The sequence below is a fragment of the Vigna unguiculata genome, chromosome 8 (assembly GCF_037176805.1).
Source record: "Vigna unguiculata cultivar grain cowpea cultivar isolate G323 ecotype 2 chromosome 8, ASM3717680v1, whole genome shotgun sequence".
Classification (NCBI taxonomy): domain Eukaryota; kingdom Viridiplantae; phylum Streptophyta; class Magnoliopsida; order Fabales; family Fabaceae; genus Vigna; species Vigna unguiculata.
Window position 1 is genome coordinate 30,338,244 of NC_140799.1, and position 16,860 is coordinate 30,355,103.

At 33.3% G+C, this 16,860-nt stretch overlaps 2 protein-coding genes across 2 annotated transcripts; one reads left to right on the forward strand and one right to left on the reverse strand.

Annotated features, from left to right (window-relative positions):
• Positions 1 to 501: 501 nt before the first annotated feature.
• On the forward strand, positions 502 to 5,563 carry LOC114193483 (2-oxoglutarate-dependent dioxygenase 19-like). The gene is made up of 4 exons (XM_028083308.2): positions 502 to 830; positions 1,521 to 1,756; positions 4,556 to 4,883; positions 5,126 to 5,563. The coding sequence occupies exons 1-4, from the start codon at positions 615 to 617 to the stop codon at positions 5,366 to 5,368; spliced, it is 1,023 nt and encodes a 340-aa protein (XP_027939109.1). The 5' UTR covers positions 502 to 614; the 3' UTR covers positions 5,369 to 5,563.
• A 3,702-nt stretch (positions 5,564 to 9,265) lies between these two features.
• Positions 9,266 to 12,841, reverse strand: LOC146884383 (uncharacterized). Its single transcript, XM_085665962.1, has 2 exons — positions 12,492 to 12,841; positions 9,266 to 9,461 (listed from the first exon to the last, which is right to left on the reverse strand). Exons 1-2 carry the CDS (start codon positions 12,839 to 12,841, stop codon positions 9,266 to 9,268), a joined length of 546 nt encoding a protein of 181 aa, XP_085522088.1.
• Between the last annotated feature and the right edge of the window lie 4,019 nt (positions 12,842 to 16,860).

A 16,860-nucleotide genomic window follows, 5' to 3' on the forward strand; every position in this document is an offset into this window, starting at 1 on the left:
CAACCTATTTTAATAATACATATTAAGGTTTTAATTAATCTATTCAGTTTTTAATTGGTTGGTTTTTTATTTGTAAATGTCAAATGTCAATTTTGTTAGTTGATAGACTATGTCACGTGCATAAAGACTTATTCCACGTTTTTTTGTTCCCTTAAGGAAAGGAAAAGCATTTGTTTCTATCACTTGAAATTTATTGCTCAATGTCTTTGGTTTTTGCTTGGCTAACGATGTTTTCTTTTCATGTTTGCTTCTTCCCACATGGATACCTCGCATGCCAACCAAAAGAAAAACATGATAGGTCACATTTTTCGTGCCTTGACCTATCACTATTTCACATAAATTCAATCCATGAAATTATTACTGGTCTTGAAAAATTTATATGGTCCATGCCACTTAGGAATGAATAATTTAGCACTAAAGTTATTCTAATCCATAATCATGAATCTATTTATATAAAAAATATAAAATTCCTTTTCGTTGGCTATATATAAAGCCCTGCATATACGAAAATTGATATAACTACACAGCACACAAAGTTGCAGGTTTTACTCAAAGCACTGCATTCTGTCACCTAAATCCAGAAAGAGCAGAATCACTTGGAGGGGAAATTAAAGATGTTTAGTGTTAAGGAATTGGTTGAATCGAGTTCTATGAAGTCTGTTCCCTCCAACTACGTTTGCCATAAAACCCCTGAAGATAACTTGTTGAATTATGAGACAGAGAGCATTCCAACCATTGATTTTCTCCAACTCACCTCTTCCAATCCCATTGAACGCTCCAAGGCAATCCAGCAACTTGGAGATGCATGTCGTGATTGGGGTTTCTTCATGGTATTCATATATTTAATCTCAAACTTTACATCATACATGCATAGTTTAGATTTTTTGTTAGATTTTTCTGTCTTATTTCTTTATTGTCTATGTAAAATATATAATGGACACTGATTTTAAAATTTTAAAATATAGGATTAAATATGTTTTTAATACTTAAATTTTGATTTAAAATTAAAATTTGTCTTTATTTAAAATTTTTATATTTTAGTCCTCAAATTTAAATATTTCTTTTTGTATATATTTCTTTTATCACAATTATTTAAACATTTTAACATGTTGAACGTTTCATGTTAACATTTGAGTTGTTTACCTTTTTTAATACATTTCTGTTTCAGTGAAGGAAAATGCATTTGACATGTAAAAAAAATTTAACGTGATTGGATTAAAAAAAGTATATTTATTTAGGTTTAAAGTTTGAAGACCAAAATATATCAAAATTTCGGACAAAAATGAATTTCAATAAAAATTTTAGGAACTAAAAACATATTTAATTCTAAAATATATTAAAAGATTTTTAAAGTAGTAACACAATCAATCGGTAGAGAACAACAACAAAAAAAACTCAATATAAAGAACCTTGATTGAGATTTGAACTTGTGGACGTGCATAGTGGAGTTTCCTGTTCCTTTGACATGCATGCACTATATAACTTTTATTGTTGTGTTAACATTGAACTGGTTGATATAGCTGATGAATCACGGTGTGCCGGAGACACTAAGTGAGAAGATGGTTAGGGTGGGTGAGAAGTTCTTTGATCTGAGCAAGGAAGAAAAAATGGAGTTCGCAGGAGAGAAGATACTTGATCCAATAAGATATGGAACAAGCTTCAATCTGATGGTGGATAAGGCACTTTTCTGGAGAGATTATCTCAAATGTCTTGTTCATCCTCACTTGAACGCTCCTTCTAAACCTCCCGGTCTTAGGTACCTTTCTCTCCACTCTTTTTTCTTATTACCTAAAGTCGTATAAAACTGCAACTACACTTTAAGAATCATTTCAGAGACAAATGGACCCAAATCTTATCTTACATAATTTTGTTAGAAAATCTATGTTGAGATCACAAATGGACCCAAATCTTATCTTACAGATTTTATATGATTGAATTAGAAAAAAAAATTATATTTATTTTATTATATAATTTTAATCGCATCTGGTTGCAAATTTCTGTTTCATATTTATATAATGTAAGAAAATTGACAGTGAATATAACTGCATATTAAAACCTTGACTATAAACATATTATTACAACATTTAGCCACAACTTTTATTGTTTTAAGTCAATAAATATACAAATAGATGAGATAAGTCTCACATTATCAACTGGTTTAAATGAAGAAAATAATTAGTTGATAACTCACTTTTTTTTTTCTTAAACAGCTGTCTATCCAATAGCTCATTTTAATAATAAAATATTATATTCAAATAATAATAATAATAATAATAATAATAAGATATTTAATTATATAATAGTTATATAAAATGATATTTATCAATTATCTCAAAAAGTATTTCTCTAAAGTTTGTAACACTTTTTGTTAGTTAAATGTAATGTTTACGAGGTTTATCTTCTTTGGTGGGTTGTCGAAGATTGGGTAAAGTCAAAAATATTATCCGGTCCTTTGTGAGTGGATACACTTATTTTCTTTTTAATGCGAATGTCTTTGGTTTTAATATTTTTATTAAATATTGAAAATGGATATAGAAGGAAGATCGGGTATTTATAAGTTGTGACTTAATTCTAGTAATATATATATATATATATATATATATATATATATATATATATATATCAATTTAAGTATTTATAATTAAATTTTTGTTAATATTTTTTTGTTTGAGGATATAAAGTTTTTATAATTTTCAACTAATTTTTTATTGTTTATTTTGTTCATTGATTAAGTGAAACAATTTTATTTATCATTTTATTTATTTGTCTCGACAGGTTAAAATTTGTTAGGTTGTAAGGTTAATATAAAAATTATATTGTGGTTAATATAAAATATGACATCGAACATTTATAGTTTTCATTAAAAAGTTTCATAATTCTTATGTCATTACTTATACATATTACGATAACTATCCACGTCATTACTAATAAATTGTTATCCAACACACTAAAAAAAACTAATCACAAATATTAATAACATAATCTCAACACATAAAAACAAATAACACTAACACCGTCTAATTTACAAAAAAATTTAAATGAAAATAAATTAAATAAAAAATATAAAAGTTTTAAATACTTATAAAACCAAAAAAATTCTAAGAGAAATTTAATTAAAAATTTACAAATTAAAAAAAATAAAAAAATTTTATAATATAAAAAATGAGAGGAAAAAAACACATTCATGAGAAAGTTTTGAAGTAGTTGACGAGCTTTTGCGCGGTACACACACGTCTATATGTCGTAATCACAAACTTCTTTCCCTGTTCTGCCCTGTTCTGCATGAAGACACATACTCTCTCCTTTTGATAGAAAAAGTTATGAAAATGAAGCAGAACCAACATCATAACAAACCCCACCCAGTGTAATGCCAACAGTAAAAAACAACAAATTTTAAAAGTTTGGTGCCATATTGCGTTTCTGCGTTGGAAAATCTTAATTTAAGAAAAGAAAAAGAAGTATATTGGAATTCGGACTTAATAAACTAATGAAACCTCTCTCAATTGTTACCACATAGTACAGCGCATGGACCAAGAGAAATTCTAAAACCTAATGGGAGACAAACAATTGTGCCATGGACCAACCCACATCATTCCATATATTTTCTATTTTGGACTTTAAGAACAAACAAACAAATTCTAATTATTGATGTGATATTTAAAGTAGTCATTATTATAGGATCAAATCGAGGTATCATATATTAGTGATAAATATCACTTTACTAATCATTTGTTTCTACCTCTAATAGCTTTTTATATAGAAAATCAATTAGAAATAATCATTAGTACATTTTTAAAGATATATATTATAAAATTAATAAATTTATTACGCATAACTATTCGTAATTGAAATTGTTGTAGAATAGTTTTACGTTATTGATAGATATATTACTTATTAACTATTATATGGTCAACATTTTCCACGTATAGATTCAAACAAGTAAAGGAAAAAACAAAAAAAATAAAGTGGTTGTGAAAGATGTACACCTCAATAGAAAGAAGACGAAGAGAATGGGATTCTTATTCAAAAGATGAAAAGAAAGGGAGTCTCACCCTTTAAATCGTGCTCTATAATTTGTAATACACGTGGTAGATGTAATGCTTTAAGATTTTGAAATAAGTATTTTCAAAAATATAAAAAAAGAAGTTAATAGTTTAAAAGGATTACCTAAACAAGTTAACTTTTTGGGAAATAATTATTGAATAAGTTTATGAAAAATAAATTGAAATTAGCAAACTTCAGTTTCGTCAGCATTTATCTTTTGTGCCTAAGACATTTCTAGCGTTAATTGTTTTTCTTTTTATTTGTTTGGTTTGATCACATACCAGATTGTACAAGAAAACTTTACTTTTCAATCATCGTTTTTGGATTTGAATGAATAAATATACATCTTCACGTTGTCCACATTTTTATTATATATTTTTTTCATTCTATTCACCTGATTTAATACATTATATAACCTATAAATCTATATTTTTACTTTTATCTAGATTTATATTAACTGTTGATATTTTTTTTAGTGTCTAATAATTGATTTTGGCTTTGAATTTTGCAGGGAAGCTTTTGAGGAATACAGCAGAAAGGGTAAGGAAGTGGTTAAAGAGTTGCTGAAAGGAATATCTCTGAGCTTAGGGCTTGAAGAAAACTACATACACAAAAGGATGAATGTAGAATTGGGGTGCCAAGTGCTTGTTATAAACTATTACCCACCATGCCCTAAGCCTGAACTTGTAATGGGTCTTCCTGCACACACAGACCATGGCCTTCTCACTCTTCTGCAGCAAAACCACCTTGGAGGGCTTCAAATTCAACACAAGGGCAAGTGGATTCCCATCAACCCCATACCCAACTCCTTTCTCATCAACACTGGAGATCACATGGAGGTAAAACAAATTCCATTCCTTCTTCTTCAGCTATCAGAATTACTTTTTCCTTCTTAAGTGGTGGTTCTAGAATTGGTATAAAAAGTGATTGACTTTTTATATAGATTCTCAAACCTGTATAGAAAGTCAACAATTTTTATACTGTCTGTTTGTATTTATTTCGATTCGAGAACTGGTATAATTTTTTTTTAACTGGTATAAAAATGTTTTCCTGATAAATGAGTGTGCAATTTTTGTGGCAGATACTGACGAATGGGAAATACAAGAGCATTATTCATCGTGCTGTGGTGAACACAAAAGGCACTAGAATTTCTGTTGGTACTGCACATGGACCCAATCTTGACACCGTAGTGGGTCCTGCACCAGAGCTTGTAGGAGATGATAATCCAGCGCTATATCGTGCCATCACTTACAGAGAGTACATACTGCTTCAGCAAAACAACGAGCTAGATAAAAATACTTGCTTGGAGCGTATTCGGATTTGAAATCAACGTAGCAAACTCCTACCATCAGTTATGCAGCATCCATGATGCAGTTCTTGTATCTGAATCCTGCTTCTGTTTCATCCTTTAGTTTTTGTTGTGATTGATGTGCTTGGAATTAGTGTAAGAATGTGTCGCTGAAAATGGACACGACAAAAAGATTAATAAATTCACTTGATGGAAGCAAGTGTTGTTTTAGCCGAACGGGTTGGAGTATTGGATTGAAGGTTCAAAATGATCATGTTGTTAAATTAATGCAGTAACTAACGTGTCTTGTGCATGACACGGTTCTCACATACGAACATATTATATATATATATATATACATATAAAACATGATGAGCTACTAACCCGTAAAAATAATTAAGAAAAATAAATATGTTTAGAAGGAAAGTTTCTTCACCTTTCTTCTTTTACTTTATTCAGCTTTCAAATAAATTCTAGACACACATTGTTCTTGTGTTTTGTAGGGTTTCTAGTTGCACCTCTCTTTTTAAGGTTGTCACGTTCTAGAAGAATAAAGGGTTTAAGAGGAGCCAAGTCCAAGGAAGTGTTCTCACCATAACCCTAATTTTGCTAACCTTGGAAGTGGAAAAGGCACTAAAAAAAGCTCTTTAGTGACAAAAAGATCAATAATTAAAATTGTAAAATTGGTTGCAATTTTATAATTTTTTTTGACATACTTATTGCATGTTTGAGTATTTTTATTGAGCCTTACTCGAGCTTTTCTTTTCTTGGTCTTGTTAAAGTTTTATCTACAACATCTCCTTTCCTTAGTGTGTACATTCTTATTTTGTACTTTTCTTATTTGTCTTAGGATATTTAAGTTTTGTCTTAGTGGTTTTTTTTCCTTCAACTTCTTTTTGTGTGAATGTTTGGTTTGCACATTTCCATTTGATTGCCCTTTTTCAAAAATTTGAAATTGAGGTATTTGAACACGATTGAACTTTGACTTGAGAATTTGAGTGCATCCTACCCTTGGAAGTTGGTGAGCTAACCAAACACTTTGAGAGTTTATTTGTTTTATTTTATTTTTGCTAACCTTAACCTTGATTTTACTTCTTGGTGGTCTTGGTTTTTGTGTGTGTAGGTAAAAATGTCAAACTCTTCATCATCCAACATGGGAAAATCCTTGATGAATCAACTCAATCAAGAGTCATCACTAATGGAGTTTCTCAAAGAAATTGAACTGTCAGGGAAGGAGTGTGAAAGACGCTTGAGGGAAACCATTCATGGATTGGAAGGATAAAGTCGAGAGAGAAGCAAAAGAAGCAAAAAGAAAAAGGACCTCACATTCACCATATAACTCTCAAGTAGATTGGAGATATTATGGAAGGAGAGAAACTAGGCACAACACACCTCCAAGGAAACCAAATTTTTATCAAGATCCCTAAGTTTCATGGGTATAATGATCCAGATGTCTACTTGGAGTGGGAGGCCAAAGTATCCCAAATTTTTAGCATTAATACATTAGAGGATAAAAAACAATTAGATTTAGTTGTGGTTGAGTTTGAGGGATATGCCAAAACTTAGTTACATAAAGTTTGTATGGATAATCACTTAGAGCCACCCACATCTTCTTGGATGGACATTAAATATTACATGTACACTAGACTTGTTCTTTCCTACTATAGGAGTGAAATCCTTTTAAAGCTTCAAATTCTCCAACAAGGAGGCATGTGTGTGAATGAATACTTTAAATTGCTAAAGTCTTTCTTAATGAAGACTGGTTTGCATGATGGAACAAATGAGGTTAAGGTAGCTAGGTTTATGAGTGACTTAAGGAAGGATATTCAAGACATAGTAGAGTTGTATGAGTACTCCTCTTTAGGAAATGTTTTGCATCTTGAAAAAATTGAAGCCTGATTGTAAAGAAAAGATGGGGCAAAAAGTTACTCACACAATAACTAGTATAGTCATTTTTTGAAGGGAAAAGACAAATAAAAACATGTCAAGTCCCCTTTCAAAGTATCACCAAGAGTCACTCTTAGGAGTAATTCACCTAATGATCACACTCCCCCTCATTCCCTTTAGGGTTTCTCAACTATCAAACACACTTCATGATAGCATTTTAGTTGTTTCTTAGCTAACATTGAAGCAAAAATATGTCAATTGTGTAAACAACTAAAATGTTATCATGAAAAACATTTAAAACGTTAAATAAACTTAACAAAATTTGGTTAAAAAGACTAAATCCACGCATTTTCTGAAGTTGAGAGACTAAATTGGGCCAAATTTTTGAAGAGGGACTATATCCTATTTTTGCTAAAATTAAGGGATTAAAAACATATTTAACCCTAAGGTTTATTTAATTTAGCATCGGTTAAGACAATGGTAATGACAGTAACTTAAAAAAAATCATACATTACCTCCATTTTCAAATAATGTAAAGAAAAAAAATAAACAATTAATAAAAATGGATTAAGGAGATGAGTATAAATGAATGAAGGAGATGAAGAGAAAAATGTTAATGGAGAGAATGAGAAAAAAAATGTAGATGAAGGAGATGTGTACAGATGAAAAAAAGATGATTGTGGATGACAAAGATAAGAGTGGATAAAGGAAATGAATGTGGGGGTGAAAGAGATGTGTGTGCATGAAAGATATGAGTGTGAGGACATTTATTAATGAAAAAGATGGGTGTTATGAGATTTATATAGGAAGATATAGAAGAAAATTATGAGTGAGAAGTAATCCTTTAGATTAAAAATGGTCCATATTCAATGCGAGGAACGCATAAATATTAAAAATAAATGAGATTAGCGCCAATTAAGCCAAGTAATCCTTTTTTTAATCTTTTATGATTAAATCATTTAACTAACACTAAAATAAATATAAACATGGAAAATAAATAAGTTTAGTGTCAGCCAAGCATCTAAGGTGACACTAACCTTATTTATTTTTAATATTTATTTTAGTTTTTATATGATTGGTACAAAAAAATCACAATTCACCTACCGATTATTACTTATAGATAGAAATTCGTAGATAAATTAAACATTACATACAAAAATTATCTATTAATTATAATTCGTAGGCAATATAAAAATTACATACGAATATTATCTATTGATTATAATTAGTAGGTAAATTGAACGTTACCTATAATTAACTCGCATCTTTCTAGTATTTCCCTCCTTTCGTTTTTCTAAACCCTATGCTTAACTCGCACATCACTCTTGCTACACTTGCTCCACTTGCACTTTGGCCTTGCTATACCACTCTACCTACACTGCTGCATGTCAACCCCGCCTTATCGGATCACTACGAATTAGACTCCAATTAACTTTGCTTTCATAAAAAAAGGTTAGGTTTCTTCTCCATTTCCATTTTCATTCCCTCTAACACTTCCATTTTGGATTTGATTATTTTCCTTAAATTTTTGCATTCCTTGTAATTGGGTATTGTATTGTTGGATTTCCCCAAGTACCTGAAGGGAAGCTTTCTCATATTTCAAGCACCTGAGAATAGTCGGTCGCTCACAAATGGAGACGAAATCGTCGTGAAAGTGAGGTGTTGAATCAAACCTTTTTTGTCAAATCTAATTTAAGAACTAAAGAGAAAACGTGAATTGAAGAGGAATGGATAACTCTTATTATTTAAAATGAGTAGTAGCAGGTGGCTTTTATAGCCTTTTACACGTAATGAAGCAAAACAGAAAAGCCACATTTCATGGCACGCATATACGAGAAATAGAAACTGACTCTAAAGAATCAAGTTTATTAAGAACGTGAATAACAAAATAACAAATAATAACTAATTGACTATCAATCCCTCCCTTAAGCTAATGCATCTGATTTGGCATTGAGCTTAAACTTCAGCTCCGTTAATTACTCCAAGCATCCTACGGAATTTCATAAATTTCTCCAATTTGAGAGGCTTTGTCATTATGTCAGCAATCTATTTCTCAGAGCTACAAAACCTCAGCTTCATAGTTCCATCATTGACCAAGTCCTTGAGAAAATGAAATCTTACTCCAATATGCTTGCATTGTCCATGGAAAAAAGAATTTTTGGACAACTGAATTGTGGAGTTGTTGTCATAATGAATCTCCGAACATCCTCTTTCTACAGCTCCAAGTTGTTCCAAGATTCTCCTAAACCAAACACAATGACAAACACAAAGTGCAACAACAATATATTCAGCTTCTATGGTTGAGAGACTCACTACTATTTTTTTTTTTTTGAAATCCATGAAATTGTTCTAGATCCCATAATAAAAACAAAACCTGAAGTGCTCTTCCGATCATCTCAATCTCCAACATAGTTGTTATTTGTATAAGATACAAGACCTGCATTTCTGCTATCTTTTTTGTATAGTATACCAAAATCAATGGTGCCTTTTATATACTTGAAAATCCTTTTTGCTGCAAGACAATGAGATGACTTTGGATTTCCCATGAACCTACTAATTAAGCTTACTCCATACATAAAATCTGGCCTGTAAGACCCGTAAAAGCCTTTATGGCATTTAATTCTAACATGTATGATGTGGAAAAGTACTAGCTCAAATGGTTGAGAGTACTTGTTATTGTGAGGGGACTTGGGTTCAAGTCCTATGTATGCTAATTGTGTGTTATTTAATTTATTATTTTAATAATGTGCTAGATCATGATGAGTGATAATATAATCCTATAGTTATAGGAATTATCACAAAACATGAATGGGTTGAATGGTTGTGCATTGAATTAACATTGATATAGTTATAGGTTCGAACCTTGGTAGATACGAATTTACTTTCCTTTTGCCAAATTAGTTTTAGCATGAATGTGAAAAGGCAAGGAAAACCCTAGTTGACCATGGGCAGCCAAGAGGGGCTGGAAAAACAACCCATAATGGACCTTGAATAATAATTACAACAATTTTTAATGCCAATTTTCGTTTTATCGTCATTAACACGTAATTAAGAACTTAATTGAGGAAGAGAGAGTGCTTTTGTGGTTGTCATTGTTGCATATTGGGAGGAGTACGAAATTGGAGAGTGTGTTGTGAGGATTAAGTGAAGCAAGGAGCTAAATTGGGATAGAGCCAAGGGAAGTCATTGGTGATCAAGAAGAAACTTAAAAAAGTCCATTTTTAAGCAAAGTCAACCAGGTTAGAAAAGCTTTACTCGTTAATTTTTACGTTTAAGGATGAATTGCATGACAAATATATTATGATTATACATGAACTCCTTATGTTATGTTTAAATTTTGTGTTTCTGAAAATTTCCAGAAATCGCCTAATGGGCGATGAACTGCCGCTAGGCGACTCATATTGTCTGTGTGAAATTTTGGGTTCCTGAAGAGGTACCGCCTGGCGGCATGACCCTGACCGCCAAGTGACGCATGTCCACAACCTAGTTTTCTGAGTTTTTGTTTGAACTGCCTAGTGGTGATTAACTACCGTCAGGCTACGCGAGCTGTTTTGGCTCGATTCTTGGATTTTCTGTGTTCTGGGTGATTTTTTAATCAAAGGAAAAAAAAGGTGGTTAGACCATTATTTGAATAAATGAAAGTGAATAATTATGAAAACATGAGCTGATAATGAAAAATTTGGATGATCACGACATATTCTCGTTCTAGGGTTGAATATTTTGGGGATTTTAGGTTTTGGAGGAAATTTTGTGAGTAAAGGTAATGTAATTTAGGATATTGGAAGCATAATGTATTAATAGTACCCATAAGAGTTAAATAAAAGTGCATTAGATGTAAAATTTGAGAGAACGGTGCGAAAAGAGGAAGTTGGAATTCTCGCAAGTACAGTGTAGAATTCTAGGCTTCCCAGAACTGATGCACCGCCTAGCGGCAGGCTAGGTGCTGCCAGGCGCCAACGTAGGGATAAGGCATTTTGCGTGGCTCTTGAGTGCAGTAGTGAATTTGGAGTTTTGTGGTAGTAAAATGTACCTAGAACACCAACTTGGGGTCATTGGATAGAGGCCTGCCATAGGTCCTTAATGATTTAGTAGCAAGAACCAATTTGAGGGTTAATTGGGAATAAAAGAAACATTGAAATACCAACTCTGTAGTAAGGCATCATTAAATTAAGGTCTTGTTGAATTGTAATGCATAATACAATTACGAACTTGAATGTCAATGAAGATGCACGAGTTAGGTTGCAAGGTGGGATTGCATAAGTGAAAGAATTGTTGTAATACTAAGATAAGGTATAATTGGTAGGTTGGTCTTAAGAGAGTGGGAAATGTTGTTATTGGACACTGTGATAGGTCCTTAGGTTGTGATTGTGGCCTAAAGTTGAATAATATGGGTTGCACTTAATGGGTTCTAAGTAATTGGTATGGTCAAAAGAATAAATTTACCCATGAGTATGTTTATGACAGCAAGACATAAGAAATCAGAATTTATGACCAACAAATGGAAATTATGTGACTGGTAATTAGGTGATGCATCTTGGAGGGGTTGAGAATGGACTGGGATCACATCTGAGAGGCCAAACTAGTACAATTTGTTGTACAGGCGCCTGGCAGTGGAGTTTGGACCGCCAGGCGATAGCTACACTTACAGTAGCTTTGGGCACGCGTGGCACCTAGTGGCAGAGATCGTTCCACCAAGTGAAAGTTGTAGGGGTAGTGAGTGTAGAGGCGCTTGGCGTTTGGCGATACGTGTCCACCGCCAAGCGGTTTGGAAGTAGGTTTCGCTTGGCGGCTCTAGAGCAGCGCTAGGTGATAACCCAGTGATAGCAACTTTGATTATGTTGATGTGCGTGATCTACAAAGCTTTGGTGATACCTCAAAGGTCGGCTTGCTGGTGTTCCTTGAGTTGTGGCTCAGAACGTATCCCTTGAGTTGTGACTTTGGATAGGGGTTAAGCATGTGGCATTCCTTGAGTTGTGGCTCGGAATGACATCTCTTAAGTTGTGACTCAAGATGACGGATGAACACAAGGAACTCTTGAGTTATGGCTCGGGTTGGCGAGTGTTGCCAGTATGAGTGTGCACGTCGTGGCGTGTACGGATGGTCTAGTTAGATTGCCCTCCTTAGTATTAAACTAACGAGTTTGGTAGTCTTGGGACTTTAAAAATGCTATTCATATTAGGAACTCCACTTGGCATTACGGAGTGTGGTCAGTAGCATGGTTTCCCCCACGTGCTTTACCAGTTGTGGTTGCAAGACAACTTGAGATACTCACCAGAAGACGTAGAACACAGTTGACATGGTAGTGACCATGTGGTATGGACTCAAAGGATGGATTTCCTTTGGTGTGTTTGTGATATATGTATATGTTGTGAGATACATAAGACTTCCAACTGCTTGTTTAAACATGGTGGCTTCTACTTCATCTCTTGTCTCATCTTTTGATAACCGTGTTCTAGGAACAATGGGATTTTTCACATAGTTGCTGTTTTCCATGCCAAATCTTTTAAGGACTTCTCGAGCATATCTTCTTTGGCAGATAAAAATTCCAGCTTCATTTTGTATAACCTTAATTCCCAGAAAATATTTCATCCTTCTCAAGTCAGACATATCAAATTCTCTCATCCTTGAGCTTTTGAATTTATCACACATATTCCTATTATCTCAAGTAAAGATGAGATCATCTACATAAAGACTAACAATAAGTATGTTACCTCCTTCTTTCTTCGTAAGTAGTGGGTGCTCGCTAAAACATTTTTCAAATCATTCATGCATAAAATATGCTTATATCTTGCTATACCACGCCCTTGGTGCCTGTTTAAGGCCATATAATGCCTTTTTCAATCTGTACACCTTGTCTTCATTTCCCCTTATGATAAATCCTTCCAGTTGTTCAATAAAAACTTCTTCTTCAAGTTCTCCATGAAGGAATGCACTTTTTACAACATGTTGAAATATTTCCCACTCATGTTGAGCTGCAAGTGCAAGAATTAGACGTACCGTATCAAGTTTAGCTACTGGTGCAAAAACTTCAGTGTAGTCTAGTCCGAATATTTGTGCATATCCTTTTGCCACCAATCTTGCTTTATGCTTCTCTACTTCTGCATATTCGTTGAGCTTGGTTCTAAAAACCCACTTGACTCCAATTGGTTTGACACCTTTTGGTAGGCCTCTCAGCTCCCATGTGTTGTTCTTCTCTATAACTTTCATCTCAACTTTCATTGCCTCTTGCCCTTTTATACTTGTATGTGCTTCTTCGAAAGGGAATGGATCATTTTCAGTTATGAACATCATGAGATTTTCTTCTTCTATAGCTAAATCAACCAAATCAGCCCCTATCACATAATATGTCATGCATATTGGTTCTCTTCTAATTCTTATGGGCCTCCCTTGAACTAAACTTTCTTGATCAGTGTTGCTTTCCTCACTTGTAGGTGATCTTGAGCCACTATCACTATCTTCATTTTCTTCTTGCTCAACTTCTTCTTGTTCAACTTCTTCTTCTTCTTCAAGAATGTCTCTTTCATTTTCACATATTAACAACTTCTTGCTTCTTCGAACACCACATCTTTGCTTACAATGATTTTCTTGGAAACAGGGTCAAATAATCTATAGGCTTTTCATTCATCACTAATTCCAAAGAAAACATATATCTTACTCTTATCTTCAAGCTTGGTTCTTCTTTGATCTGGTATATGAACATGAGCCACACAACCAAAGACTCAAAAATATACTACCGTAGGCCTCACATTGCTCCATGCTTCTTCAGGAATTGTATTTTCTACCGCTGAAGTTGGACTTCGATTTTGGACATGCACACACCATTTCACCGCCTCTAGCCAAAATACCTTTCGAACTTGCCTTTCGTTTAATACAACCCTCACACCATTCATGATCATTCTATTTTTCCTCTCAGCAACTCTATTTTGCTGCGGGGTATAAGCAGTTATTAATGCCTTCTGATGTCGTGGATTTTGCAGAATTCTTCAAACTCATGTGAAGTGAATTCACCACCTCTATCCATTCTCAAGCAAGCAATGTGCCCGTCAACTTCTTTTTCAACGCTAATTTTGTAGTTCTTGAAGTTTTGGAATGCTTCAGATTTCTCACGTAAAAAATAAATCCAAGCTTTACGTGAAAGGTCATCTATGAAGGTTAAGATATACCTTTTGTTGCTGTTTGAGGAAGGCTTGAGAGGACCGCATATGTCAGCATGCACTAGTTGTAGTTTCTTTGAGGCTCTCCACGTGCTCCTTTTTGGGATTGATCTTCTATGTTGTTTTCCAATCAAGTAAGTGGTGTAAATCTTCTTTGGTAGCTTCATATTTGATGAGCCGACTGGTTTTTTGAAAGTGTGTTGAGTCCCTTGTGATTAAGGTGCCCAAATCGGCAATTCCACAAATGAGTTTCCTTCTCTATCTCTATCTCTGTTTGTAGACACATGGTCTTCTTTGGTGTTGCAATAACTAATACATAAAACATTCTATTTCTACTCATATTAGTTTGCATGATTATACCCTTCCCATAGTGAAATACTTTACATGTCCTATTCTGAATCAAGATTGTCAATCCTATTTCTTGAAGTTGTCCTAAGTTAAGAAGATTATTCTTAAGCTCAGGAACAAAGTAAACATTTGAAATTATTTGAGTAACCCCGTCAACTTGCATCCTTACACTTCCTTTTGCTACCACTTTCATTGTCATGTCATTTCCCAATTTCACAGTTTTGGTAGAAACCTTCTTCTGGACTAGAAACCAACCTTTGTTTCCTATCATGTGGTTGCTACATCCTGAATCCAAGAACCAAACTTCCTCATGCCTAGTTTGGTGCAGATCCATGTGTGACATCAACATCTAAGAATCAAAACCTAGCCAATCTAATTCCAAACCCTAACTACTCTGGCGGAAAGGTGATGGACTGCATCACTTTGCTTAGGAAGAAGCAATTATTTTGGCATCTTGACGTTTGGCCTTTTGCCATTCTTTATAGTGTGTGGCTTTCGATTGTTCTTTCTAGCCTAAATTTTTTGGATGCAACGATAGTTTAATTGTGCTCCTTGCGCTTCACATCATTGTTTGGCTATTTACCATTTAGTCTATTGATTTCAAATGATTCACTCACTATAGTAAGTAAATTTCAAATACTTCACTCATTATAGTGAAGTAAATTGTTTTTTTTTTGTATTGGTTTACAAATTATTTGTAAATGTGTGTAAAGTTATTTCAATAGTTATTTTTCTTATTTGGTTTGTGTTCAGGCTAAAATTATTGACCTGCAAGATTACTCTAGCTAAGTTCTTGGGTTCTAAAAAAGTTATGCCCCTTCATTCTTGGAGAAGTATAAGGTTTAATGATATTTTAATGGTTGAGTTGAAGTCAAGTACAATGTTAATGCTACTTTTATTTTTCATTTTGAAGACAATAAGACTTAAAAATAGGATTTTAGAGGAGACGAGTATCTTGAGTTTATGCACGAGGAAGCTGATAAGAAATAGAGTTTGATCATCGCTTATAACTTGTTAATGGATTCAAGAAAAGTAAGTTCAAGAATGGTCAAGTGAATAAATCTTATTTAGCTATTATTGCTTTTGTTGTTTTTAGTGTGAAGAAATGCTTAAATCATCTTTCCATTTAATTTTGTGTGTGGATGGAACAAAAGGTATGGAAATTATATCCTAAACAACATGACCCATCAATATAAAGTGCTTAGTACTAATAGCTCTTTCGGTGGATGATTTTGCAATTTTTACTGATGTTTTAGGAGATATAACTATCAGAATGTTGTCATAGCATGAGACAAAACAGATAGCATTGTAAATATAGATAATAGCCTTCTCTGCCTTGCAACGACGAAATTATTTTTTTCTAATTTTTTCCTTTCTTGTCTTATAAAGTTTTTGCTTATAATGCAGGCATCAGACAATGAGAACCCTCATTTCATCTGCTATGCTTGTGTGGATGGTAATTTCGTTATAAAGATGACTGAGAAATATTTTTTTGTTTGTGTTGTGTTCATAAAAAGAATGTAACAAAACTGCAAACTACAAAAGAGTCATTACCTAAAAAGGGGGTGAGAAAGACGTAGGGATGAGTATCAGGAGAGGCTCAAGGCCCAAGATAAGTAATATATCAGGCCGTTAGGGAGAGAGAGAAAATGGTGGACGTGTTAGAATCTTCTCTTCTCTGCAATTTTTGTTGTCACTTTGAATTTTAAATGATGGATGAAGAAACAAATAAATTATAGGTAAGTGGCTCTAGCATTGGAGCACACACCTCTTACGAGAAAATTTACAAATAACTAGTGATTTAAATTTGAGTTTGTAAAGTTAGTGAACAAAGAGACTTTAGAAAGAAATCTATTTGCTATTATAATAGAATACCTAATTTACACTAAATAGGCTAAAGCTACCCTAATTATGGATAGGAGATTATTTTTGAAGTTACAATCATCAATTAGGATACAATTCAGAAATTACCATAAACATACAACATTTACAACTACTGGCATTTAGTGCCACCTCCTATGATGACTAATATCCTCTCCAACATTGCCCCTCAACCTGGTGAATAGATGTTAATCATTCCTAGCTTACCAAATACGAATTCAAACTTGAATGTTGACAAGACTTTGGTAGGTCCTCATG

Coding starts and splice junctions, on each gene's coding strand:
- LOC114193483 (XM_028083308.2), top strand. CDS start 615: ATGTTTAGTGTTAAGGAATTGGTTGAATCGAGTTCTATGAAGTCTGTT. Junction 831..1,520: donor GTGATTGGGGTTTCTTCATG/GTATTCATATAT, acceptor TGGTTGATATAG/CTGATGAATCACGGTGTGCC. Junction 1,757..4,555: donor TCTAAACCTCCCGGTCTTAG/GTACCTTTCTCT, acceptor TGAATTTTGCAG/GGAAGCTTTTGAGGAATACA.
- LOC146884383 (XM_085665962.1), bottom strand. CDS start 12,841: ATGAGAGAATTTGATATGTCTGACTTGAGAAGGATGAAATATTTTCTG. Junction 9,462..12,491: donor ACTGTGTTCTACGTCTTCTG/GTGAGTATCTCA, acceptor TGTTTGGTTTAG/GAGAATCTTGGAACAACTTG.